General features: G+C 40.1%; 1 protein-coding gene across 7 annotated transcripts in view; it reads left to right on the top strand.

The window, feature by feature from the left end:
- The window catches only part of SPATS2L (spermatogenesis associated serine rich 2 like), a 170,257-nt gene that overhangs the window by 123,136 nt on the left and 21,177 nt on the right, over window positions 1-25,944 (top strand). For 4 of the 7 annotated variants that reach the window (XM_032637427.1, XM_032637425.1, XM_032637428.1 and 1 more), the window contains 2 exons: window positions 10,265-10,471; window positions 11,814-11,949. In XM_032637427.1, the coding sequence (XP_032493318.1) occupies window positions 10,265-10,471; window positions 11,814-11,949 (343 nt within the window). The remainder of the gene's footprint in view (window positions 1-10,264; window positions 10,472-11,813; window positions 11,950-25,944) is intronic. The other 3 variants (XM_032637431.1, XM_032637430.1, XM_032637432.1) reach the window with 1 other exon arrangement.

Here is a 25,944-nt window from a genome sequence, read left to right as displayed (position 1 = left end):
GAGCTTAGTTGTTACTTCCATGGAGAATTCATTCTTGATATCCCTAAGTCAAATACTCCAATTGAGGATTTCATATACTGTGTACTTTTCTTTCATAACACTTAACACAGCTGTAATTCTACATTTGTTTGTGTGGTGGTTTGATTTATGTCTTCCTATGAGACTGCAAGTTCTATAAAGATGGGAACCACAAGTGTCTTTTACCAGTGTTGTGTTTTTGGTGTCTAGAACAATAACTGCACATGATAGGAACTCAAACAAGCCTTCTTCATGCTTGTATTAAATTATTAATGATAAAATATGTGGATAAGTGTAGGTTAATTAAAAAGTTTAAGTTGCTGTGCTGCTTTTTAAAGATAATCATGGATTTTGTATTTCTGGTTTTAAAAGGCATCTATATTAATTGGAGAGTTGAAAAATGCAGTAAGGTTTAAGGGGAAAAATATCCTACCTCTCAGAAAAAAAACACTGTAAAATTTCATTTCAGAATGTTTTAAATGCACAGATATATAGGGGTTGTTTTTACAAATATTACATAGCGGGTGAACTTTTGTATTCTGCTTTTTACTTAATATGACATTATAAACATTACCTCATCATTGTATGTTCTTTAAAAACATGACCTTAATGGCTGCAATTTGCCATGTTTATTTTAATTATTCCCAAAATGTTGTCCATGTGCATTGTTTCCATTTGTTTGCTATTATAAGCAATGCTGTAGCAAACATTTCTTGTATATAAATCTTTAGGAACAATTATGATTATTTCCTTGGCATATTTTCTTAGAAGTGGAATTATTGGGCTCAAAGGGTATGGATATTTTTTAAGTGCTTAATATATTGCTGTCCAGAAAGATTGCACTAATCTCATTGTTTTTATTTGTGAAACTGATTAGTAGAAAGATGGAACATTTTTAAGACGTTTAATTTCCATTTACATTTTTTCTTTTGTGAGTACTTAAGAACACTAAGATCAATGATTAAAGAACTACCAATTACTTTATTATTGGTTATTATAAAACACTATTGAATTCACTTAAGTATTGATACTTTTAAGAGAATGGTAATGCTTTAAGTAACACAGATATTAGCAATTTTAGGCATTATTTTAAACAACAAAATTATTTTTTGTTTATCAGCTTTTTCTAGATAGAACTACTTTACAAAACTAAGTTAATTGTCATCAAATGATGTGATTTACTGAAATTACATTTGTATAGGAGACTATGAAATTATCTAAACTCGATGGGCTAAAATAATTGTTTTAGAACTACTCTGTATTTAAGACATCCTTTAAATTTAGATTTGAATTCTACGTATACTTCCTTCAGTCTACTTTTAAGTACATGAGGCTTTCACTAAAAAGTGAAAGCTAAAGAGAAAAAGGAGTTTTCAGAAACTTTCAAATCTGAACACATACATGGCTGTACATATATTATGAAAATCTTTGAATCTAAGTTCACGTATTTCTCCCAAAAGGAAGATTTGTTTTCTCTGGTGCTGTTAACAAAAAACAACCACCACAGTTCATGTTTTGCTCTGTAAAATAAATCAAGTCAAGGACAAGTCCAATATGTAAGTTGACACTGAGATTTAGTAACTGGAAAATTGATAGTTCTCAGTATTGGCAACAGTTAAGTGTGAGAACAATTGCATGCATTACAGCTGAATGTCAGTGGGTCCAAGTGACTGGAAAATAATTTGGCAAAGCATATCAAGAATTTTTTAAGAAAAAGAAAGGCATGAATTTATATCTTGAATTTATATCTTCTTCATCATAAACCCCACTGAATTATAGTAAAGGATTTTTAAATATAGAAATCCACAATAATGAAGAAAAGGGAAAAGAGGGCCTCAATTTCTAGAGGAAGGAAAGTAGGTGGAAGAGGATTGACTGATGAAGCAGAGTATGGGAAACTGCAGCATAGAATTCAGAGGGAGAGAGCTTTGGGAGGGAGGAGGCTGACTGCCTGTCAGAAAATGGGGAAACTCTGCATTTGGAGTCAGCAGATAGGATGGGGGGCAAACTTAAGAAAAGAAATATAAAACAGGGTAATTAAATAAAGGTATTTTAAGTAACAGTCTACTATCCCCTTACCTACTTCCATTCCAGCTTGTTTTATAAGATGCCTAACATTTGCCTTCAAGGCAAAAGGCAGGGTGGGGGGAGCAGAGAGTGATATGCTGGTATTTTAATGACTTATTAGAAGAAAATACAAAACTCTTTAGAGGAAAATAACAAAATCCTATGTTTCTCAGTGTGTCATCCACAATACTCAGTATCCAGTTTAAAAAATTACTAGACATGGGAAGAAGAAAATGTAACCTATAGTGAAGGAAAAGATTAGTCATTAGAAGCAGACCCATAGACAACCCAGATGTTGGAATCAGCAGATAAGGATTATAAATATGTTTTAAAATTTTACCAAAAAAAGGTGAAGAGAGGAGAATTTTGGGAGAGATGAAAAGAATAAAATGGAAATCCTAGAACTAAAAAGTACAATAACTGAATTTTTTTTGAAAGTCATCAGATGCCTTTGGCAGCAGTTTGGACAATAAAGACTAAAGGATCAGTGAACTTGAAGACAGGTCAGAAGAAATCATCCAAACTGAAGAACAGGGACTTCCCTGGAGGTCCAGTGGTTAAGACTCCACGCTTCCACTGCATGGGGCATGGGTTCGATCCCTGGTCGGGGAACTAAGATTAATTAATTAATTAATTAGAAATAAAAATAAACAAACTGAAGAACAGAGAAAAAGATTAAAAGAAAAAATAGCAACAAAAAGCAGAGCCTCAGTGACTTAAGGGACAGTATCAAGCAGTCTCACAGATATGCAATAGGAATCTCAGAAGACAAAAAGAAGAGAATGGAGGGAGGGCGCTTATGAAGAAACAATGGCCACAGTTTTTACAAACTCAGCATAAAACAACCACCCACATATCCAAAAAGCTCAGCAAAATCCAAGCAGAGTAAATGATAGAAAATCACACCAAAGCATATCATAGTCAAACTGCTGAAAGTCAAAAGTGAAGACAAAAATCTTTAAAGGAGCCAGGGGGAAAAAAGACACATTGCAAACAGGAAACAACAAAAAGAATAAAGGTTGACTTCTCATTGGAAACAATATGGCCAGAAAACTCTAGAATGAAATCTGTAATGTAATGGGAATAACTGCCAATACGGAATTGTATATCTAGTGAAAATATCCTTCAGAAAGGACGGTAAAGCTAAGATAATTTCAGATAAGCAAAAGCTGAAAGAATTCATCACCAGCAGACTTGCACTACAAAACAAGCTGAAAGATATTCTTTAGGCTGAAAGTAAATGATACCAGATTGTAATTTGGATCTGCTGGAAGAAATGAAAAATACTGAAAATGGTAAATATATGGATAAAAAGAAAAGTTTTTTTCTCTTATTTTTTTTTAAAAAACAATTGACTGTGTAAAGCAAAAACAATAACACTGTATTGTAAGGTTTACAACAAATGTAGAGGTAAAATATATGACTATAAATATACAATTGACAGGAGTGGGTAAGTGGAATTATACCATTGTATGGTTGTTACATTATACATGAGGCAGTATAATATTGATTTAAAGGACACTGTAATAAATTAATGATACATACTGTAATCCTTGGAACAGTCTCTAAAGACAAAGAATGAAGAGGTATCACAAAAAAAGATAAGACTAACTATTACTTGAAAACAAATTCACCTAAAAGAAGTAAGGAAAAAGATCAAAGAGATAAAGAGTAGACACAACTCAAAATGGTAAACATAACCCAGTAATATCAAAAATTACATTAAATGGAGATGGACTAAAAATTCGAATTAAAAAGCAGAGATTGACAGCCTGGATAAAATAGCAAGACCCAACTATATGCTGATTACAAGAGATGCACTTTACATAGAAAGAGAGACAGGCCTAAAGTTAAAGGAGAAAGGAAAAGATATACTATCCAAAAGGTAAGCATAATAAAGTTGGTGAGGCTATATTAACACCAAAGAAGATTTCAATACAAGGAATATTACCAGAGATAATTAGGATCTTTTCATAATAATAAATTGATCAATTCCTTAAGAAGACATAACAACCCTAACTTTACATGCACCTAACAACAAAGCTTCCAGACGCATGAAGCAGCAGTTGAGAGAACTAAAGAAAGAGACAAATCCACAATAGTTATGGGTTTTATCACCATTTTCTTAGCAACTGATAGAGCAAGTATATTAAAAATCAGTAAGAGTGTAAAAGATTTGAACAATATTATCAACCAACTTGACCTAATTGACATTTGTAGTACACTACACCCAACAACTTCAAGAGCACATGGCATTTTCACCAAAATAGACCAATCACTGGACCATAAAATAAGTTTCAAAACAAAATTTAAGTTTTGAAATCTTTAGAGTATGCCCTTTGACCAAAAATAGAAGTAAATTAACAATTAATAGCAATAAGATATCTAGAAAATTTCCAAAAATTCAGAAGTTAATCAGCCTTCTAAATAATTCATTGGTCAGGAATTCCCTGGCAGTCCATTGCTTAGGACTCCCGCTTTCATTGCTGAGGGCCCAGGTTCAATCCCTGGTCAGGGAACTAAGATCCCGCAAGCTACATGGTGCGGCCAAAATAAATAAGTAAAAATAAATAAATAATCCATTGGTCAAAGAAAAAAATTCACAAGAGATACTAGGAAATATTTTGAACTACATCATAATGAAAATACAATAACCCAATTACCAATATCGGTAATGAAATTGACCCTGACCCCTCGTTCATTTAAAGACTAACAACAAACAGGATATTATAAGCAACTTTATGCCAAAAGGTGAAATGGACGAATTTCTTAAAAAATACGAATTACTAAAATGTACATAAGAAATAGAACATTTGAATAGCCCGAAACCTATCAAAGCAATTGGTAATTAAAATTCCAGGCCTAGATTGCTTCACCAGTGAACTCTTAAAAACATTTTAGAAAGAAATAATAGCAATCTTAAACATATTTTTATTTTCTGAAATAGTTTAGAAATAGAAGGAAGGGAGCACTTTTCAACTCTTAATGAGACCAGCATAACCTTATCAGAACCTGACAAAAATCGTTACAAGAAAAATTTAGGAACCATATTGCTCATGAGTAAAAGAGCAAAATCCTCAACAAAATATTAGCAAACTGAAGTAAGCAATATTTAAACCCAAGATAATACACCATGACCAGGGTACTTTTTTCCAGGAATGCAACATTGATTTAGCATTTAAAAACCAATCAGTGTAATTCACTGCATGAACAAAATCAAAGAAACCAACAGCGTGATCATCTCAAATCACTTGACAAAATAAAAACTCCCAGAATATAAGAGAATTTACCAATAAACATATGAAAAATATACTATACAGCTAATATAATACTTGATAATAAAACATTGAATGTAGTTTTCCTAAGATCGAGAACAATGCAAGGATGATTATTCTACATTGTACTAGGATTCCTAACCAGTCCAATAAGACAAGGAAAGATGGGAAAGGAAGAAATTAAACTTCATTTACAGATGTCATTATTGCCCATGTAGAAAATTCTAAGAAAGCTACAAAACAAAAAACTAATAAGGAAAGTAGCAAGGTGTTTTAGGTACAAGCTCAAATATATAAAAAGTTAATTTGTATTTCTGCATTCTAGCAACCAGCAGTTGGGAAATGAAATTTTAAAAAAATTATATACAGTGACATTTTGCATGTCTAAAATACCTAGGAATAAATTTAACTAAAGATGCACAAGACACTAAAAACTATAAAACAATGCTGAGACAAATTAAAGAAAACCTAAAAAAATGGGAAAATATATCATGTTCAGTGATCAAAAGATGCAAGATTGTTAAGAAACCAGTTATCTCTAAATTGATTTATAGATTCAATGCAAACCAGTCAAAATCTCATCAGACTTTTTTTGTAGAAATACACATATTGAAATGCAAAGGGCCTAAGATCTTGAAACAGTCTTGAAAAAGAAGAGCAAAGTTGGAGGACATTCATTACCTGATATTAAGACTCATTATATAGTAATTAGTAAATAAGGTAGTGTGGTATCGGGGTGAGGAGAAACAGTTAGATCAGTGGAATAGAATAGAGTTCAGAAATAGAATACCATATATACAGTCAATTGATTTTCAACAAAGGTGCCAGGACAGTACAGTGGGGAAAGGTCAATTCAGATTTATCATGCTGGAGTCTTATATTACTTTTTCAATTTTATATACTAGTTGTTAAGGGCAGAGAGACTATGTCCCATTTAACTCCTGTGAATTAGCCAAGGCAAGCACACAGTGAGTGGGCACAGGTCTGTTGAGTTAAACTGAATCAGAACCATACTCAAGAAGTTATATAAATATTGGGATTTGGTAAGTATTTTTAATAAAAGGAAGGCTTAGGTAATAGATTCAGAAACACATAAGCTTCTAGGAGTAATTTTTTAAATACATGGACAAGGATTAAATTAAAATGTATATAATTTTTATTGAAATCTGGGCAGATTGGGTGTTTCCAGAGAGAACTTTTCTTTCCAAGATGTAGCTACTTTGGTTCAAGTATTTGATGACTGTAGGATAAAGACACAGCCAGAGACTCACATCAAACTAGGCTCCCTATAATTGGAAAGGCCCCAGGCATGCACAGTACCAAAGTAATGCTGATTCAATCATTCATGCATCCATTCAGTATTCATAATGTACTCACAAGGCACCAAGCATGTAACGATGAACAAGATAATAATACATCACTGTCTCTACTTTTCTCATGTAGAAATTGCAGAGGATATTTTAAGGTTGCACTAAAATCAATACTCTCTGAGTCTAGAGAGACCAACAGTCTTGTACTTCTTTTGGTGTATATTAGTGCTTTTCAATAGAAATGTAATGTGAGCTATATATGTAATTTAAAATTTTCTAGTAGACACATTAAAAAAGTAAAAAGAAGCTGGTGAATTAAATTGAGTAATATATCTTATCTAACAACATACCCCAAATCATTTTGACATGTGATCAATATTTTTTTAATTATCAAAGGAATATTTTTTTTGTTTGTTAAAGAAGATGTTGGGGGAAGGAGTTTATTAATTAATTTATTTATTTTTGCTGTGTTGTTTTTCGTTTCTGTGCAAGGGCTTCTCTAGTTGTGGCAAGCAGGGGCCACTCCTCATTGCGGTGCGCGGGCCTCTCACTATCGCGGCCTCTCTTGTTGCGGAGCACAGGCTCCAGACGCGCAGGCTCAGTAATTGTGGCTCACGGGCCTAGCTGCTCCGTGGCATGTGGGATCCTCCCAGACCAGGGCTTGAACCCGTGTCCCCTGCATTAGCAGGCAGATTCTCAACCACTGCGCCAGCAGGGAAGCCCCAAAGGAATATTTTTAACTCTTCTCTTTTTGTATTGAGTCTTCAAATTTCAGTGTGTAATTTACACTTACAGCCAACTTGATTCAGACAAGCCATATTTCGAGTGTTCAATAGCCACATGTGGCTAATGGCTACCTTAATGGACAGCGATATGAAGCAACTCCAAGTCAACTATAGTCTATTGGAGTCTACAAGTGGATTTCCAGAAAGGTAGAAAACTGATGGTACTTCTAGCCCATAATGTTAGAGGAAAATCACTGTATCCAGGAAAGAACTCTTGTTATTCTGTTGCTAGAAATATCTGGATTTGTGGTCAAGATGAACCTACTTCTATTATGGTTCTATAACTCTCCACCAGTTTTCATCTGAAAGAGTCCTAGAGTTTTACTTATTTGGAGACAGATCTGTACAGCCAGTGTGCAAATATATCCAAGTAGTCTTTGAGAATTCAGATCTTTCCAGCATTCAGTGACCTCACTAATGAGACAGCTTTTCAGGACCTAAAAAGATACTACTACTCCAGTTTCTCAATAAATAGTTTTTGGATGGATGATGAACCAGTAGCCCACATATCAGTTCTCTGATACACGAACAAAAGATTTTCAGCTCTAGGTTAATGAGCCCAAGCTCATTTGCATGCTTGTCCTCCATTTAAAATGCTTTTGCATTCAACAGGATAATATTTTCCTCTGTTCTAAGGTCTTTATTTCCACTAGGCTATAATAGAAACCCCCTTATTTTCAAGAATAACAGTAATTTACTATACTATGTACAATGAGCTGTATTTTAGATTCTCAATTTATAAAATTTCATCAGGCCTGAATCTCAGCTATGATTTAGAGAGGGAGTGAGGTGGAACCAGCCTATACTTAATTACTTTTAACAAAACATTTATAGATTCATCAAAAAATTAGTTTCTCGAGACTTCCCTGATGGTCCAGTGGTTAAGACTGCACGCTTCCACTGCAGGGGGGCACAGCTTCAATCCCTGGTCAGGGAACTAAGATCCCACATGCCATGGGGCACAGCCCCTCCCACCCCCCAAAAAATTAGTTTTTCATCTTTCACAGTAGAGTTTCTCCTGGTGGGTGGTACTACCTAGGTACCACCCATCTCCACCCCAACAGAAATACCTAGGAAGTTGGATCCTGGATCTACTTCTGAATCGGAATCTCTGGAGGTGGTGCTGGGGAATTTGCATTTGCAGTAAAAGTACTAGGGGAAAAACTCATGCACACTAAAGTTTGACAACTACTGCTCTACAGGGAAGTTCCAAACTTTATTATAACTAAAGATAAAATTGTATACTACCATTTAAATCTGCTTTGTTACTGGAGGAAATGATGTTTTCAGTACTCATTTACTTTGTTCACCACCTGGGCTGAACATTTCATTGGATGCTGTAATTTCCCTTTAAATAAGTGTTAAAGGGCACTCAGTATTCAGCCCATTAAAACCGTATGCTGTGCCTTTTTAATATATAGGTAGTAAATGATGGATTCAACTAAAGTCAAATTTGTCCATCATAAATGGGCGAATGTCTAAAATCAAATTGACGAGGACCAGATCGTATTCTTCCGTACTTTCCAAGTGTAGTCTCTGTAATGTTTGTGACAGTGTCAGGAAAGGTATTCTTTGTTTCTTGTTTTTTTCCTATGAAATCATTTTAAGAGTACTTTAATTCAGTCACAATTCTACAGATAGCCATTGACCTAGACTCAAGTACTGGAGCTTCAAAACGAATATGATTTTAGCACCTGCCTTCAAGTGCGTCATAGCCTCTGCAAGGAAGGGACAGACATGGAAACCTTGTGTTAGAGTATAATGCACTAAGTTTTTACAAGGCACCACGGAGTAGAGAGAAGTGAGGCAGGGTGACTATTTGAAAGGGGGCTGGGTGTCACAGAGATGATGTTGTGCTCTGTTTGGGTATAAGCTGCAGTTGGCCAGAGAAGTGCAGTCATTCCTACAGGGTCTTCCAGACATCGGGAAGATCAGAGCGTGTCAAACCTGCACTCTTTCCACTACACCCAGCTTTCTCTAAGAACCTGACCTGCAAAAGCATGCCGGCTTCCCCTTGTCTCACACCCCAAGCTCTCTCTCTCTGGTTGTGAGTAAGATGTTAATGGTGATACATTTCCTTTTCAGGCCACGAAGGTGCCATTTAATTCACTCCAGCAATAACTAAATAGGAACCTACCTTTAAAAGACGCTGAAAGCAATGCGCTGCTTAATTTATTGCCACATCTGTTAAAGCTCCAGAGAGAATCTGACTCCCAAGATTTTAAATATAGTTGAGTTACTGTGATGATGTTTCCTGATTGAGTCCTTCTATAAATTAGATGAAATGATCATAGAACCTGTTGTCACTACATTCTTGCCCTATCTCCAGTCACTCTTCTGCCTTCATTAATTCTGAATAAAATACCACAAGACATTGATGTAGCACTTGGAGGTGGGAGGGCTATGTTTTTATAGCCTCAATATGAAATCATACTTAAAGACGCCTAAGCCTTTACTGAATGGGGGAAAACAAACTGTTCACCTCATGTAAGGCTCCTAGTGACCTTCCTGGGTGGTTATGGGTGAGGAAACTATGGCTCAGAGATAAGTGGCTCGCCTGGGGTCACTCTGCAAGTAATTACTGGAGCCAAAACACCCACCCAGGTCTTGTAACTCCAAGTACAAGGTTCTTTCCAGTATACCCTTTCATCTCCCAGGGCATCTATTAAAACAGTTTCTTGACCGTTTGCAGTGAAAGGCACTATTGCCAACATGTAAACAAAAACAAAAATCGCGGCATCCCCCATCACTTTATCATCAGTGTTTTTAGTTTATCACTTCACAGTCATTATTTGGTGTTTTCTTACAGAAGGCAACAGACCACTGCAACAGAAACTATCCTTAGATGGGAACCCCAAACCTATACATGGAACACCAGAGGGGTCAGATGGCCTACACTGGTCAGCTGAGCAGCCTTGTAACCCAAGCAAGCCTAAGGCAAAAACTTCTCCTGTTAAGTCCAATGCCCCTGCAGCTCATCTTGAAATAAAGCCAGATGAGTTGGCAAAGAAAAGAGGTAAAGTGATTTCTTTTGCACAAATGATTCAACATATTTTGTACACACAGAGGAGTACCCGAATGACAGAACTTTCCAAAAGATGCTGCTTAGTGAAGAGAGATACACATGAAATTGCATTTCTTTCTGTGAGCCACATAGGTTAAAAGCCAGATGTGATTCCTTCATTGTTAATTAAAGGTCTGGAATGTTTAAGTGGAATTATTTCCCCTTTTTCTGCCCCTCTGTGGCCGTTCTCTTTGTAGGCATGGATAAATTTGTACCATGAATACTTTCTCCCCTTACATCCTATAAAGCAAATGGTAATGCAGGAGCTCTTTTAGCAATGTGAAGGCTGAATGTTTCCCCAATATGTGAGCTTGTAAGTGCTGAACTTGCCCTGAATGAAGATGAGTTTAGAGGCTGCTGTGTCTTCTTCTGATATGACCTTCCTCACGTAAATTCAGTTCTGTGTTAGGACTTGCAGACGATATACACTGAAAGAGAGTTTTATATTTGACACATTATATTTTTATCACTTTTTGAGCTTTGATATACTTTACACATAACTGGTATTAAAAATGAAAAGGGCTAAATCACTTCCTTTCTGACAGAAGATTAAATAATACTCTTCTCATTCAGCCTCAGTTGCATCTGATTTCCTTGGCTTGGGTTTGATTATACCTTCTCACTTTTCTTGAGAGAGATTTCTTTCTTCTAAGAAACATGCCCTTGTTGGGATAAGTACAATTTGCCTGTTTGCTCTGCACTGTCTGTAAACCCTAGTGACAGTTTCAGGAAATCAGGCAAGATTGGCACCCACAGAGCTGCTTTAAGTGCTGCTGCTATAATTACAGGCCTGGCTCAGGACTGATGGGGCCAGAGCCAGGGTACCTGGCAGCGATGCTCTGTCCTCTCTCTAGCCCATTTGTACCTCTCCCAACCTCTCTGTCATTTTCCTCTTCCAAAAGCCCTGCTGGCTTTAAACTATGCAGAGTGGTGTCTATCGAGAGAGCCAGCAGCACAAATGGTCTTTAGACGTATCAGATTCTAAGAAACTACAGTTTGCAATAGAACATAATGATCAGAGCCTCTTTCCAAAGGGCAGAGGAGATACACGTGCCCCAAATGGCCCATCCAGAGAGCCCACTGGTGAGATCCCAGCTGTCCCAGGGGCCACACAACCACCCAGTCTGGGTTGTAAACATCCTCTTAAAGGAACTTTTTTTTTTCCATTGAAAGACAAATCTCTCTCTTTTTATTGGAAGGGGGTGAGTTAGTTGCTTTTTTTGTTGTTGTTTAGCTCAAAAATAAAAAAATAAAGTGCTCGCTTTAACATGCTTTCTCTCGACATTCATTTTAGGCCCAAATATTGAGAAGTCGGTGAAGGATTTGCAACGCTGCACCGTGTCTCTAACTAGATATCGCGTCATGATCAAGGAGGAAGTGGATAGTTCAGTGAAGAAGATCAAAGCTGCCTTTGCTGAATTACACAACTGGTGAGTAATTTGACTTAGAAACTATAAATTTATGGCACTTCAGCTATTCCTATAGGTAAAGACATCAGATGGAAAATGTTGTTTATTTAATCCATAAACATCACAGAACAACACTTCAGCAGATTTTCTTAAGCCCTGCAGACAGATGCATATATCTTGGGAATAAAAAAGAAGAGAAAATGTTGGAATAAAGGGAAACCTGATAGACATAATTCATTGGAGTTTGAAGCTGGCCCCAAAGTCTGTGAATGATGTAGAACACAACCTCAACAAAGAACAAAACATCAAAAATGATATTTTTGACAAATCTTTGGAAGGTTAACATCATGAATGCTACTCAGAAGAAAATACTTTCCAGCCTGATATCATCATAAAATAAGAAAAACTCCCTTAACAAAACTGAGAAACGTCTTACGTAAGCTTAGTGATAGAACCCCATTCTTGGGTATCTTTAAGACTGGAATTAAGAAATGGTACACCAGTGTGGTTTTGGTCCTGCCCTGTCCTGCTCTGCAACAGATTTTGATGGAAGACATTTCTTTCAGCCCTGTGCTTTTGCTCATGTCCACAACTAGAATGAAATACCTCTTAGTAAAAAGGTTAAGTTATTATCAGCAGAAAAATGTTACCAGTGTATCCATCAGGACGCTTTCACTTTCAAGTGACAGAAACTCAAATCACACTAGTTAATGAGAAAAGAGGACTTATTGACTGATGTACATGAAAATTCCAGGAGATTCCTTTGGGCAAATTTGTTCTCAGCCCAATATGTTATCAGGATTCAATTTTTCTGTCTCTGCCTCCTTTCCTCTTTCAGTGTCTCCCACAATCTCCTGGTTCTGCTTATTCTTGGCTTCATTCTTAGGTACTGTCTCCATGTAGCAGCCAAGATGACACGCTGGCAGCTCCAAGCTTACATAATCTTTAGCCCCTGTGATCTGAGAGAGGCCTTCGTTTCCTGTAGTTTCAACAAGAAGTCCAAAAGGCCTAATTCCCATTGGCTGGGTTGGGTCATGTATCTGTCAATAAACCAGCCCCTGTGGCTAGAGGGACAGAGTTTTCCCACTAGCCAGGCTGGAGTCATGTGCCTACCACAGAGTTAGTGGTGGGGGGAGCCCCACCTGAACTCCATGAACTGAGACTTGAAGAGCCATGGTTCCCGGGAGGAAACATGGTGTTAAAGAAGAAAATATAGAACAAAGAAAACACATGTGTCCACAATGCCCAGGCTCACATAACATGTTCCACAATGCCCAGGCTCACACAGCATGTTCCCTATATTGGCGTCCTGTGATTCTAGAATTTGATCACATCTTCCACATATTCTTCTCATTCTAAGTCCTTTCCTTGACGCTGATGTGCTTTTTGGCTAATTGTAGAGTTGCGTAAAACTAAGGATTACGCCGAGTGCTAACCTAATCTAAAATTCTTGAACTTTAAACCATCTGCTACATATAATGTGAGATTCTAAGACTGCATAGACACCAGGGACTTGAAAGAAAGCCTCTCCTTCAGTTATTCAGTGAGGAGTCATTTACCCTCCACCCCGTCACACCATCTCAACCTTCGTGGAACACTTCTCTGTTTGATCAGATTATAACCTCACTAATTGTTCAAAGCAAACTCCAAGAATACGTTTGAAAGTACTCGGAGAAGGTAAAGATGCTATACAGATAAAAGGTGTTATTATCATCATCATCATCATTGGTTTTTAAATTTTACAGTTATATGACTTTTACAGTTTATCCTTAAGCTACCCTAATCTATAAAAGCACACTCGACATCCAGGCCTGTTCTCGAGAGCCAGAGTTAGCCCACTTCACCTGTAAAGGGCCAGCTAGTAAAAATCTTGAGCTTTACGGGTGGTGAGGGCTGAGTGCACCTACTCGGGCCTGCTGTGGTGGCGTGGAAGCAGCCAGAGGCCACGCGGAGAGGCCGTGGGCCGTCCCTGGCTCATGGGGGTCGTAGCTTGCCAGCCTCTGTCTGGAGGCATTAGTGAGCTGCTCGCAGAAGACCACTGTCTTGTCCTTTTGTGTGGCGTTTTAGAATAAACTCTTCCTCTGAGGCCTCTGTATGATACCTTCCAACTGAGTGACTCACGCACTAATTGACAAAGTGTAGCAATGACCTCAAATTACCTCTCTCCTCCAGCTGCTCTGAATACTTTTATTTTTTATTTTATTTTATTTCCTTAGTAAAATGAACATCACATGGCTCACGAGACATCTTGAGATTTAGAACAGATTCTTTGAGTGCTTTACTCCTCAAGAGCTGGAAGTGTGAGGCCAGGAAGGTCAGCACCCAGGGAAGTTGTGTATCTTGTCTCTGCTTGTAATTCGTTTTGTGTTTTAAACTGATGGGAAGGATCACTTCTGAATGAGCCCTGCCAAGCAATACGGCTGTTTAAAAGTCACCTACCTGACAGAATGGAACTTCTCCTCCAAACTGAAGAAGAAAAAATTTAGATCAACTATTTTCTATTGCTGCAAAATGAGAAAACACCACCACTTGTTTTCTGACCTAACCCTTCATTAAAATGATCCCAAAATAATTACATAAATTCTAACTTAAAAATAAAACTATTTTTTATCAACCATTTACATGCATTTATGCCAGAGGGAAAAACTTCGCCTCTGTTCCAATTAAGCCTGCAGTCCAGGCAACAGCGTGATGTGCTTGAATTAAGCCTCTCTCTGATTTTCTGAGGAGCAAAGGATGGATTTTAGGGATTGTGCTGCTCTTGAGAAATAGGGGGTCACAGAACCGAAGGAGGCAGCTTAAATGCTTAAAAAATGAAGCTTTCCTAGTGGTGGTGAAATCACAAACTCTAGGCACTAGAGAGAATTTTGAATACAGCCCTATTCATTGAATAGAACGGAAACCTCGGGGTAACATCGTAAAGTATATCCAGATTTGGAGGATGTGGAGTCCTCTGGAGATTTCCAGAAAGAGTGCTGGTTCTGAGGCAGATGTTGACTCATCTGGTGGACAGGCAACAGGGAGGCGGCATACATCCCCCTGTAGGTTCTGCCCCCTTTCCTCGGGGCCACCCCGTTCTCTCACCTAAGCACTCAATAGGCCGTGCGTGTCGTTTAGAAATATAGACACCCTTGTAAAAAAATTCTCCACATTCACTTTGCTACCAAAGCACCAACTTCAGGAGGTGAATCCCGCGTGACTAAATTCCCCCCAGATCCCCCTGGAATTCATGGGAATGATGATTGTGTGAGGTTGGGAGAAAGCCCTTGTTTGCATATGCTCGGTACTGAGTGAGCGGATATCTGAGTGAAATGAAGGAAATTCTTGTCCTTCCCAATCTGGCTGTGAAGAATATTTTGCTCAATATGTTACTGAAGAAGACCATTAAGGAGCTAAATTATAATATCAGAGCTGGCACTTAACCAGGACACAGTTACACAGGGCCAGATGACTATTACATGACTCCTTCTCATTTTTCCAGAAAGAACTGGGGATTTAAGAGGGGAACAAAGATGACACAATGCCCTCACAGTATGTCTTCACAGAAAATAAATTTTGCAACATGAGCGTCTATGTGAAAAGTCAACATCAGGAACTAACATGAAACAGCTGGTTTCTTTCCTATATGATTGGCCCCTACCACAACTGGAAAATATTCCTCCTTTCGAATCATAGCTGCCAGGTTTAATTGCTTTGTGCGCAAACTAGTCTAGCTTCTCACCACAAATCTGTGTGTGTGCATGGCCAAGTTGATGTTGACGGCTTTAAATGAGCAATAAAACATTAAATTCAAAAAACATTAAGGAAGGAGAGTAATACTTGATAGTTTTTCCATATGCTGGTGGAGAAAGGATTCCAGAATAGAGCTGTAAAAATTGTTAGGTGCTATTGTCAATTTAACATCTAATTAAAAGCACTCCTAAAGAAAACAGAAGATGGTAACAAGCCAGAGGGTTACGGTGTGTGCTGGGGTAATGGGGGCTGGAGGGGATAATATTTTTAGGCTGCTTTGCTTTCAAAAAGGAAAGGGACATCGGTCAAAGCATGCCTTCTGTAAAAAAAAGGGGCCAAAAGTCTTCCTGGACCCGGTCGGTGTTTATTTTCTCTTGAAGCAGTGCCAGGAAATTGGAAGTGGGTCAGGAGTCTCCCAGCTCCCCGACCTGAAGCCCTCCCCCACCTCCCCTTTCTCTGCCGACTCACCCTCCGTCTTGGAGTTTCCTCCCTTCCAGCAAAGGCAGGTGAGCCTCCTACTGCCCCCTACAGGCTAGGGGCTCCTCACCATGACCCCACTCACTACTCCATAGGACCTTGTAGCAGACTCCCTGTATCCTTCTCCTTTCCTTCCTTTTAACGACTGAAACTCATTTTCGTGTAACTGGTAACCTCATCCTTTTGATGACCATGTGTCATCCGTCCCAAAGTGACAGATTTGCATGTTAACCAAAGTTGACAGTCTGTTGAGACTCTCCACCAGCCAAAAGAATTACTCTAAAAGTGAGAATTGCAGGCTGAAGAAATAGCAATTTTGAGATAAGTATATCTTCTTCTGCATCCCTCAAATCCCACTCCAGAGGAGGGCTCTTTATCTGCTACTAAAGCCCTGTTGGTATCCAAGCAGAATCACACACAGACCACCAGATATCATTGCTGTGACATTTTAAATATTGTGTCTTTTTCTGGAATATCAACTCGAGAAGGCCTCCCAGAGAAGAAATTACCAGTGGGGTTCTTGCATTTCAGAACAAGCCAAGCAGCAATCTGTCCCATATTCCCACTTTACTGCTCCTTGGGTACCCAAACAATATCAAATTCTTGGAGCGTGCAGCCTTCGAACTACTTCAGTTTGAGTCCAAATAAGAGCATTTTTCTTCACTTTTGCAGATTTATCGCATAGCAGGATTCTTTCTTTGTTGGTTGTTTCCTCCCTCCCCCCAAAATTCCCTAAACTTTTAGCTGCTTTTTTTGTTAATACCTGGCTTTCCATACAATGCTAAAAGCCTGGTTTTTCTGTGCTCTCTGGGTTTTTTGTTTGTTCCCTTTATGAGTAACTGAACATTGACTGAAAGACGATGTCTGTAAATTAATATGTATTTCTCTCTATACCAAAGTAATTACACACTCTCAGAGCTCTGTGGTCATCCTTTGCCTCGGTACCACCCGGAGAGATGCTGATTTCACTGGGCATAAGTGAACCCAGAAAGAGGGGGTTTTTTTGTTTTTAAAGAACCCCAGGTGATTCTCTTGTGCATCTACGGTTGAAAACCATGGACTGAGAATCCTGCAGAGGTGATATGTCTGGGGCTAGAGCGGTGTTTGCAGCCAGATGAATTTGCCCCCCAGGAGATAGTTGGCATGTCTGGACATATTTTGGGTTATCACAGCTGTGGAGAGGTAGTGCTACTGGCATATAGTAGGCAGAGGCCAGGATGGCACTCCTTATCCTTGTATGCACGGGACAGCATCCCCTGCTCCACCACCACGCCAAAAAAGAACGATCTGGTCCAAGGTATCGGTAAGGCTGAGAAAGCCTGGGTGAGAGGAAAGGGAGAGGAAGACTGCACAGCCCTTCTGCGTGGTCTGCTGTAGCTCATGAGCGAAGGATGGAGAGTCCTCCCTTTGCAACACAACTGAGTGCCTCTCTGCCCCTCCCCCAGCCGCCCTCCTACCCACCACTGCAGACCCGAGGGGGGGAGATTTCCTTTACCTGCCCAGATCAGGTACATACCCCAGAACACAGCCATAGTGTCTTCTCTTTTCACATCAGTGCAGTCGCGAGATATTTTTCCCATACTTCCTGAAACATAAACCTTCTAGCTACACATCTTAAAGGTCAAATTACGTTTTTGTTTCCTTAAGACAAGCAAAAACAATTACACTGGAGTGTAGAAAATTGAGGTCTTTGCTTCTTTGTCTGTTTTTCATTATGGAATTCAAGTCAGTCCTTAGGAGAAAATGGAAAAATTAAGAACTGAAGGCTGTGGCTGGTGATAGGCCATCACTTCCATTCACCGTTCTGTCTCTACCTGAGTCTTTTTTCTCGCTTTGCAATAAAACCAAATATCACAGTGGAGACTGGGATTAGGATGAAGATCTGAGGCATGTGAAGATAAATACAGTAGGGAATTGTTCCATTAAGTGTCTCTTTGGGGGGTTATTATTTTCCTCCGGCTTTAGTCAAGCAGCAATATTACTTGGGTGTTCCTGGCTATACATGGTATATATCCACCTACTCTGATACCAGTGACATCTTCAGGTGCACCTGCGCTTGTGCTATTTAAATTGAATGACAACAGAAGGATTTTGTTTTTGTTTTTGTTTTGGCTGTACTGTGCCACTTGCAGGATCTTAGTTCCCCGACCAGAGATAGAACCCAGGCCCCCTGCAGTGCAAGTGTGGAGTTCTAACCACTGGACCGCCAGGGAATTCCCAACAGAAGGCCTTTTTGCAATCTTATGGTGCAGTAGTGGTTGGGCAAATACTTGTTGACCATTGAATTACCCTCTCATAATTAGGAGAATATTGAAATTATGACAGTCTGTCTACTCTGATAGGTAAGTACCGGGAAAATATGCATTAGGTGAAACAGGTCCTAGAATCAGATCTGTGTCACAGAATAGGTGCTGTGAAAACAAGCAAACGGGGTTTTTGAGCTCAGTCACGTGTAGGGTGTGGGTGTAAGCATGAGTGATGAGTTGAGCCTCCTTTGTAAAACCACGTGGCTGAAACAGTAAGCATTCTGAGCATGCCCACGAGCATCGAGTGTCTGGAGCAGTGTGTTGGCCAGTAATAAAGTGATGCTTTTCTCTGTGCCATTCAGCAAGGGATGTTACCACCAGTAGGAGAGCTGACGTTAGGAACCTTTGCAGCCACTTAGTATTGTCATGTGATAACTTCACCGGAACTTCGGTTCCCTATTACAGTGACAACAACGTGTTAAATGATTGCTAGATTTTGCCAGCTCCTTAGCCTATACACGAGACACAGGCAAAATCAAGAGTTTAACATTACACTTTTTAATGGTTTTTAAAAGAAATTTGATACAAGGTCTCTACGTCCTTCTGCTCTGGAAAGGAATACATACTTCCCATTGATCAAAACCTATTGCAAACAAAACTTTCTGACTAATCTCTTTTCTTCTCAACAGATGGTTTTTCTAAGTGCCCACCTGCTAGTGACTTGTACTGTATAGTAGAAATTAAACAAACCCATTCCTTCTCCCAACACCCAATATTGGAGATTATGCCAGCATATTAAAAAACACACATTACTGAGATGAACATACACCTGCAAAGGATATCAAGAGACAATAATAGAAGAGGCCAGTAAATATATTTATGCCTCAAGAGAGCCATATGTATGGATTTTTGTCCCTGTCCTAGCCGACAAACTGCCCTAAATGGCTTTTTTTCCTTACTCTGCACCAGTCCAATAAACAGAAATCAGCTCCAGGAGCCATTCTGAAATCATGAAAAGGGTAAATACCTTATTCCAGGGAGGAACTCAAGGTCCCTGTGACTTTGGGTCTATGGCAAGTCCCCATGGTCCAGGGCATTTCAAATCTTGCCTTGTGTGTGACTATGTGTCATTCTAAATAGGGGTAGCTCGCTCTTTGGAGGTGAAAGCTTCTCTTTTGCTATTCTCTTTCCTCCCCGAAGTTTTTCTCTGTATTAGATGTTTCCCCAGGGCCACTGCAAGGACCTAGTGAGTCAGTCAACATGAAGGAAGAGCAGGCTGATAAATACGGAAAGTACAGAACTGGCCTTTTCAGTTTGGTGTAGTCCCCAGGAAACTAGCATAAATAGTGCCTTGTATTAATAGCTCTTCTGAGCTCCATGTGTGATTACCTCTACACGTCATGTCAGTGGTACACTTAGCGTTAGGAGACAGCTATCCTTCACTGTAGCCTTCTTGCAGAGTAATAAACCCACAAGAAGAGCTGGAGGATAAGAAGTTGATTCTGATTTCAGCTTGAAATCTGAAAAGATTTCTGAATCTTTTCAGCAAATGAAGGCTACCCGTCAAACCAGCTTTGTAACGTGCTCCTGAGTAGGAATTGTTAGTTTTCATCATAGAACAGAAATATAAAAAGAATTAACCAAATTGTTCTAGCTACACAGTCCCAGAAGGAAAGTATGTATCATTTGTGTGTGTGTTTTGAATTTACAGTATAATCCATTTTCACTGAGAAAATAGGACAAATTTGTTCCTATATATTAGTAGAAATATAAACACATTATAATTTGAAAAGTGGAATATCCTAGATCACAATTTCAGAATGGATCTTGGAGCTTATTTCTATCTATTAGACTAGGACGGAGCGAGATTCTGTAGTCTCTTAGAGTGAGACCAAGAAGAAGTTTTGGACAATTTGTCAGCTAGGACAGCAACAAATCATACAAAAAACTGCCCCTGAAGCCAATAGACTAGAATAGCCAATTCCATATATGTATGTTACATTATCCTTCCGGTGACTGTGACCTTTGATTCGTAGTAGGCCATATTCGAACAAAAGTGACATTTTCTAAGGCTTATTAACAACATAATTAGGAGGTGTGGGGTGTAGATTTAGACAGAATAGGGTTTAAATCTCATCACGTATTCCAGCTCTGAATACGGTTGAGCTTCTTAACTTCTACTCAGCTACAGAACAGGTGTACTGCTGTCACTTTCTAGGGCTTTTGTGAAGATTCATGGACAAGATATGCACTTCTCAGATTATTCTAGAAAATCTCTTGCCTGGCCCATGATAGAAGTTCAATCTAGGCTGGTTCTCTTCTCTTCCAGATAAGCATTTAGTAAATGTCTTTCCCTCTCTACCAAGACACTGGGAGGAAGTGAATCTGTTCCACCTTTCTGTTTGTTTAGTTATGCATTAGATGCCAGCTGTAAGATATGGATATTTCTTCACAGCTCTTTACTGTTTACTGCCTGGTGAAGAGAGAAGTAAGGCAAAGGGACCCCTGATTCTGAATGGCCACAGTTGTCACCACATCAGCCCTCTTTCCCCTTTCCCGTCTTGCCACGCCTTCTCTCTACCTTCCCTTCCCCTCTCTCCATTCATCCACCCAATAGAGCCCAGGGGCTAGTGGGTGAAGACAGAAACAAGTGTGTAATGCACGACGGCAAATACTGCAATGGAGCTGGGAGTGGAGGAGGGGAAATCAACACTGGCTGGCTGGTTAGGGAAGGGTCCACAGCGGAGGTGACATCTGAGCTGGTCTTTGAAGGGAGACTAGGAATTTGTCAGCCTGAGACAGGAGAAAGGATTCCATGCAGAAGAAAAAACACAAGGAACCAGAAATAAGAGAGATCACAGCGTGCTCTAGGAGGAGTGCGTTCCCTGGGTCTCACTCCATCAATAAATGAATTTTGAGCACATCCCTCTCAAACCAGAAAATTTATTTATAAATCATATATGTGTGCTGTGGTTAATCTGTATGCTAAAGATTAGGAAAGTCTACTTTTTAGAATAAAAAGTAAGTACATGGGACTTCCCTGGTGGTCCAGTGATTAAGACTCCACACTCCCAATGCAGGGGGCATGCGTTCGATCCCTGGTCGGGGAACTAAGATCCCCCATGCCACATGGCGCAGCCAAAAGAAAAAAAAAGTAAGTACATACAGTTTACTGTTTTCTTTGTTGCCTCCATTTGGGAAGCCACTGGCTAGGTCAGGTCCTAAAGAGGAGGGGTAGCAAGTGAGCCTGGAGATGCTGGCTGACGAGAGCCTTTTGGCCCAAACCAGGAAGTCCACATTCTCTCCCCTCCCCTCTTCACGGGAGAGCTAAGGAATTCAGGAGACCCCAGGAGGCCAGAGCAGTGGAGGCCAAGCCTGGCTGCCTTGGGTTGGAAGTGGGCCGGCATTTCTATGACTTTTTGTGCCACATCAGTCTCCTCTAGTTTCTGTTCCTGGGTTATTCAGGTTCAGTCACCATGTTGGCTTCTGCATAGATGCCCCACATCACCCAAAATTGGAGGGAAAGGCAACAGTGTTCAGAGTGGTTGGCTCTATTTTGGGTATGAAACAAAGAGAGATTTTGCCTTGTTTTATTTTGAAATTTGTTTTATTTTATCCTGCTTTCTACATTTCCCAGTTTTTTTTAATGAGCATGTAAAATGAAGTAAATGGAGAAGAATGTTACTTCCTTCATTGGTACCCTTGTGCTATAAGTCAACACCCACAGATAGAAGTTTGCTTTCTTTTCCGTATATGTAGTTTGGTTGTTTTTTTATTTTTTTAAAAAGGAGATGGTGGTAAGTCATATCACTTTTATAGCTATAGAAACTGAAATACAGGTAAGTTACTTTCCCTGAATAGTGATCTCCATGGAAAGAAACAAAACTAAAAAGTAATCAGCAAAGATAAGAAATTAGAGGTGTACAAGGAATACAGATTTTTCAGGTGAACATGTGATGTTGTGGGATTTGTAGAATTTGCAGGATTTTGTAACTCTGATGTCATCTTTTAAATTCCAAGAAGAAAAAGGAATCCCTGTCTGTGTTTGTTTGTTTTTTCAATTAACTGTGTCATCTGTGAGGAACTCCAGGATTTTACAAGTGTTGGGAGTTAGTCCTTATGCTACATTTGTTCGTGTCTCATTCCAGAAACACACCTCGGACAGTGTGATGCCATATTCATTAACTGTAATTTAAATCATTGTCCAATTCCAATATAAAATATGCAGACTAAGAGATATTAACATTAACAAGTTATATTACCTCTGATTAAAGAAATAGAAAGAAAATGGGCTCAACCTGATTGGCCAATTGAGTGCACTTGCCACATTCACGGGCACCCAGAGGGGTGTAACTCTGCTGTGTATGTTAACAGCGATTCACGCTCAGAGACACTCTTTTACCCTGAGAGTCTTGATTACTAGGCAGCTTCAAAGAGTTGTGTCCCAACCCCAGCTGACAGGCTGGAGTAGACACGTATGTTGGGTTTTATATGTTGATCACGTAACGCTATGGAATTCAAGAAATCTTTAGATCAATTTGTCAATCACTGCTGCATTCAGAAAAAGAATTCCAATTATAAGGAGAACGCAGGTTGTCGTGAAACCGAAATGCAAAAGTGTACAGAGTAGAGGGTAACGGACCCAGGAATCCCAACAAAAAAGCATGAATTAAATGAGCATAGCCAGCTACTGGATAATGAGCCTGAGGTAAATTGGCAAGTGGAGTTGGGTAGGAGAGATATTTCTGGGGTAGACTTGGGAGGACTTGACCACGTGGGAAGTGAAGGAAGGGGAGTCGTGAAAACTGGTGAGTGGTAAGAGCAGTAACCAGCAGACAGGTGTAGGAGTGGGGACAGGATGGACGTGCAGGGGAGGAAGAATATTTTCCCTCTGCCCTTCCGGGTTCTTGGCTGAGACCCTGTAATAAAAGACAGGTTAACCAGAGAGAAGCAAACGGAAGTTTATTAACATGTACGCCTCATGTACACATGGGAGAGACCCAGGGAAAAATGAAGAACTCCCCAGGGTGGCCTGGAATTCAGCATTAAATACCATCTTCATAGCGAAAAGGGGAGAGGGGGTGTAGGCCTCAGAGGGGAGAGTGAATGACTTTTAGGAAAGATGAATGGGTCCTTAGAAGAACAGGTGGAGGTACGGTAGCTTGTGACAAAGTCTGCTGAGTGTGGTGTCCATTCTCTAGTCTCCCCTCCTGTGATGAAAGTCAACATCCTCCCTGGCTGGTGAAACTCCCGGGGAGGGAATTTATGACAACTGAGCTCCTTTTGGACGATCTGTCTTTAAGCAGAAAAGGGGAGTTTGGAGAAAGCCTGTCCCTGCATTTGCTGTTTTTCACGTGCCCACAGCTCACAATGAGCCATATTTGGGGTGGCATATTCTGCTAGTCCTCAGGGAGCAGAACAGAGAAAGGAGGAACGGGGAATTGACAGCCATGCAAGAGCAGGGGCACCATTTGTAGGCACCTGTCATGTTAGGCCTGCCTGTCCTTCTGACCCTAAGAATAGAGAACCATACACAGTCTTGATGTCTTTGTGCCTGTCATGCCAGGGACACCTTTGTTGACAGCAACAATAGTTGAGAAATGGGTGGGCCGAAACCCCACTGGACTAGAAATGGTACCCATGGTAACAGCAGAGTACACCCCAAGTATATAAAGGGAGTTTTTCTGCCCTCCGCCTGGTGGGCACAGTCCTCTCAGCCAGGGCAAGGGGCGTAGAGGCCTAAACTCCTGGGCAGTACGGGCGGCCTCTTCCATCAGTACCAGCTCCCAGCTCAGGATCCACAGAGCGGCCCCTGGGTGCTACTAGGCTGCCAGGCGCTCAGTTGGCATTCCTCCCGTGGGCACAGTTCTTACTCCTGGTGCAGCAGGTAAGGAGCAGAGCCCGCAGTGGGGGGAAATGTTTGTATATTACCCTCTCTCTTTAGTGAAAGAAACAGAAATTCTTGAAACAGGAAGTCTGGCTCTACGTCTTATCACTCAGTCGCATGCTTTAAACTGTTTGTTACGGGCCAGGAGGGCTGACACGTCCCCTTAGCGTTCGGTAGAATCCTTCCTCCCCGGCAACCTCCACATTGTCTTCCTCTCTAACGGGCCGGCGGTCTGGAGGCTCTGCGCCACGATCACCCTGCCGGCCAGCGCGGGGCTCTGTCTGCTTCCTGAGGCTCTCCACCTGCTTTGTTCTGCTTGGCAACCGAGGAGTTAAGGAAGCTCCGCACTGAAGCCCTTCGTCCACCAGAAGGTCCTGAAGCAAAATTGTCTGGGATCAGATAGTCGCAGGCCGTTTCTCTCACTATGGCCTCCCTGAGGCCAGCCCAGGAAGATGAAATGCAGCCCAGTTTTAACTCTAACGTCTGACTCTGGCTGCTGTGGCAGGTTGATCTTGTTCAGCTCCTACTGAAATCCTACTTTCACTCCTCAGTATCCGCCAGAGGCTTCAGCTCTCCAGCTTCTCACCCACTGACAGTCCTGTGGCCGCTGCCCATCACGGCATCTTTATTTATGAAGCACACCAGACTTGACGTGGCTCCTTTGAGCTGCCAAATGAAGCCGTTTTGTCTCTCAGTGTCTTGTCTCCACATTTAAAGAAGAGTCTTTCACAGAGCAGAAAATGATAAATCTATTCCTGCTCAAGTGCCTTTCTGGTTCTTTTTACTATTGTTATTATTAGGCCTCTATAGAAAGGAATCAAGACAGTGGAAACATTTTTATAAAATGACACTTTATCTCTGTGATTAACAATATAATAAACCATAAAGGCTCTGCCATGGTCATCTGCCTCTCCTGACACCTTATTGCTTTAATAATAAAAGCTTTTTTTATGGCAAGAGAATAAAATTTTACTATCCAGGCAGTTTAGATAAAATGAGAAGATGTGTTTTTGGAAGGATAAAGGGCACATCTGAAACATGTGAGGTCAGCGTGGGTTTTATGTGAGCTCAGTTTATGTAGAACACGTTTGATGTGTCTTCAGTCTGGTGCCCTCCTGAGGACGTTATCCAGCCATTTAGAGAACTTCCAGTGGTCAGCGAAAAGCCGATTAAAGAGTTCTGTGTTTCTATCAAGTACGGAGGATCACCGTTGAAAAGCAAAAATGCCCCAAACCTGAATTGCAGGGGAAAGTACAAACTTCAGTAATTTATTACCATCCCAATTTACAAACAGAATCATTAACTACGTGTCTTGATTCTGAGCCAAACCCTGTGTGGTTTAGTGAATATCGTTGTACTTTTATTCATAAGCTTATGTCTCAAATGATTAGATTCTGTCAGTGACAAAAGTTATATAAATTTTTGCATAAAGATGATTTATATGCAAGCACGACAGTTTACCAATTAAGGGGTTTCATTATTGTTATGCCATAGAAAAATAAATATGCTATCTTCCCTTCCGTTCATCACTGTCAAGCAGTTTTTGCCGAGCAGCCCACCGTAGTCGAAGAGCATAACGTCGAACAGAAGTTTTCTAAAACTCCGTCAGAGCTTCTCTGAAGAAGGGATGATTAAGCAGAGACCTGAAGGAAGCCTCAAAGTGAAGGAGATGAA

The sequence above is a fragment of the Phocoena sinus genome, chromosome 7 (assembly GCF_008692025.1).
Source record: "Phocoena sinus isolate mPhoSin1 chromosome 7, mPhoSin1.pri, whole genome shotgun sequence".
NCBI lineage: Eukaryota > Metazoa > Chordata > Mammalia > Artiodactyla > Phocoenidae > Phocoena > Phocoena sinus.
This window is presented reverse-complemented; position numbering and strand designations above follow the sequence as displayed.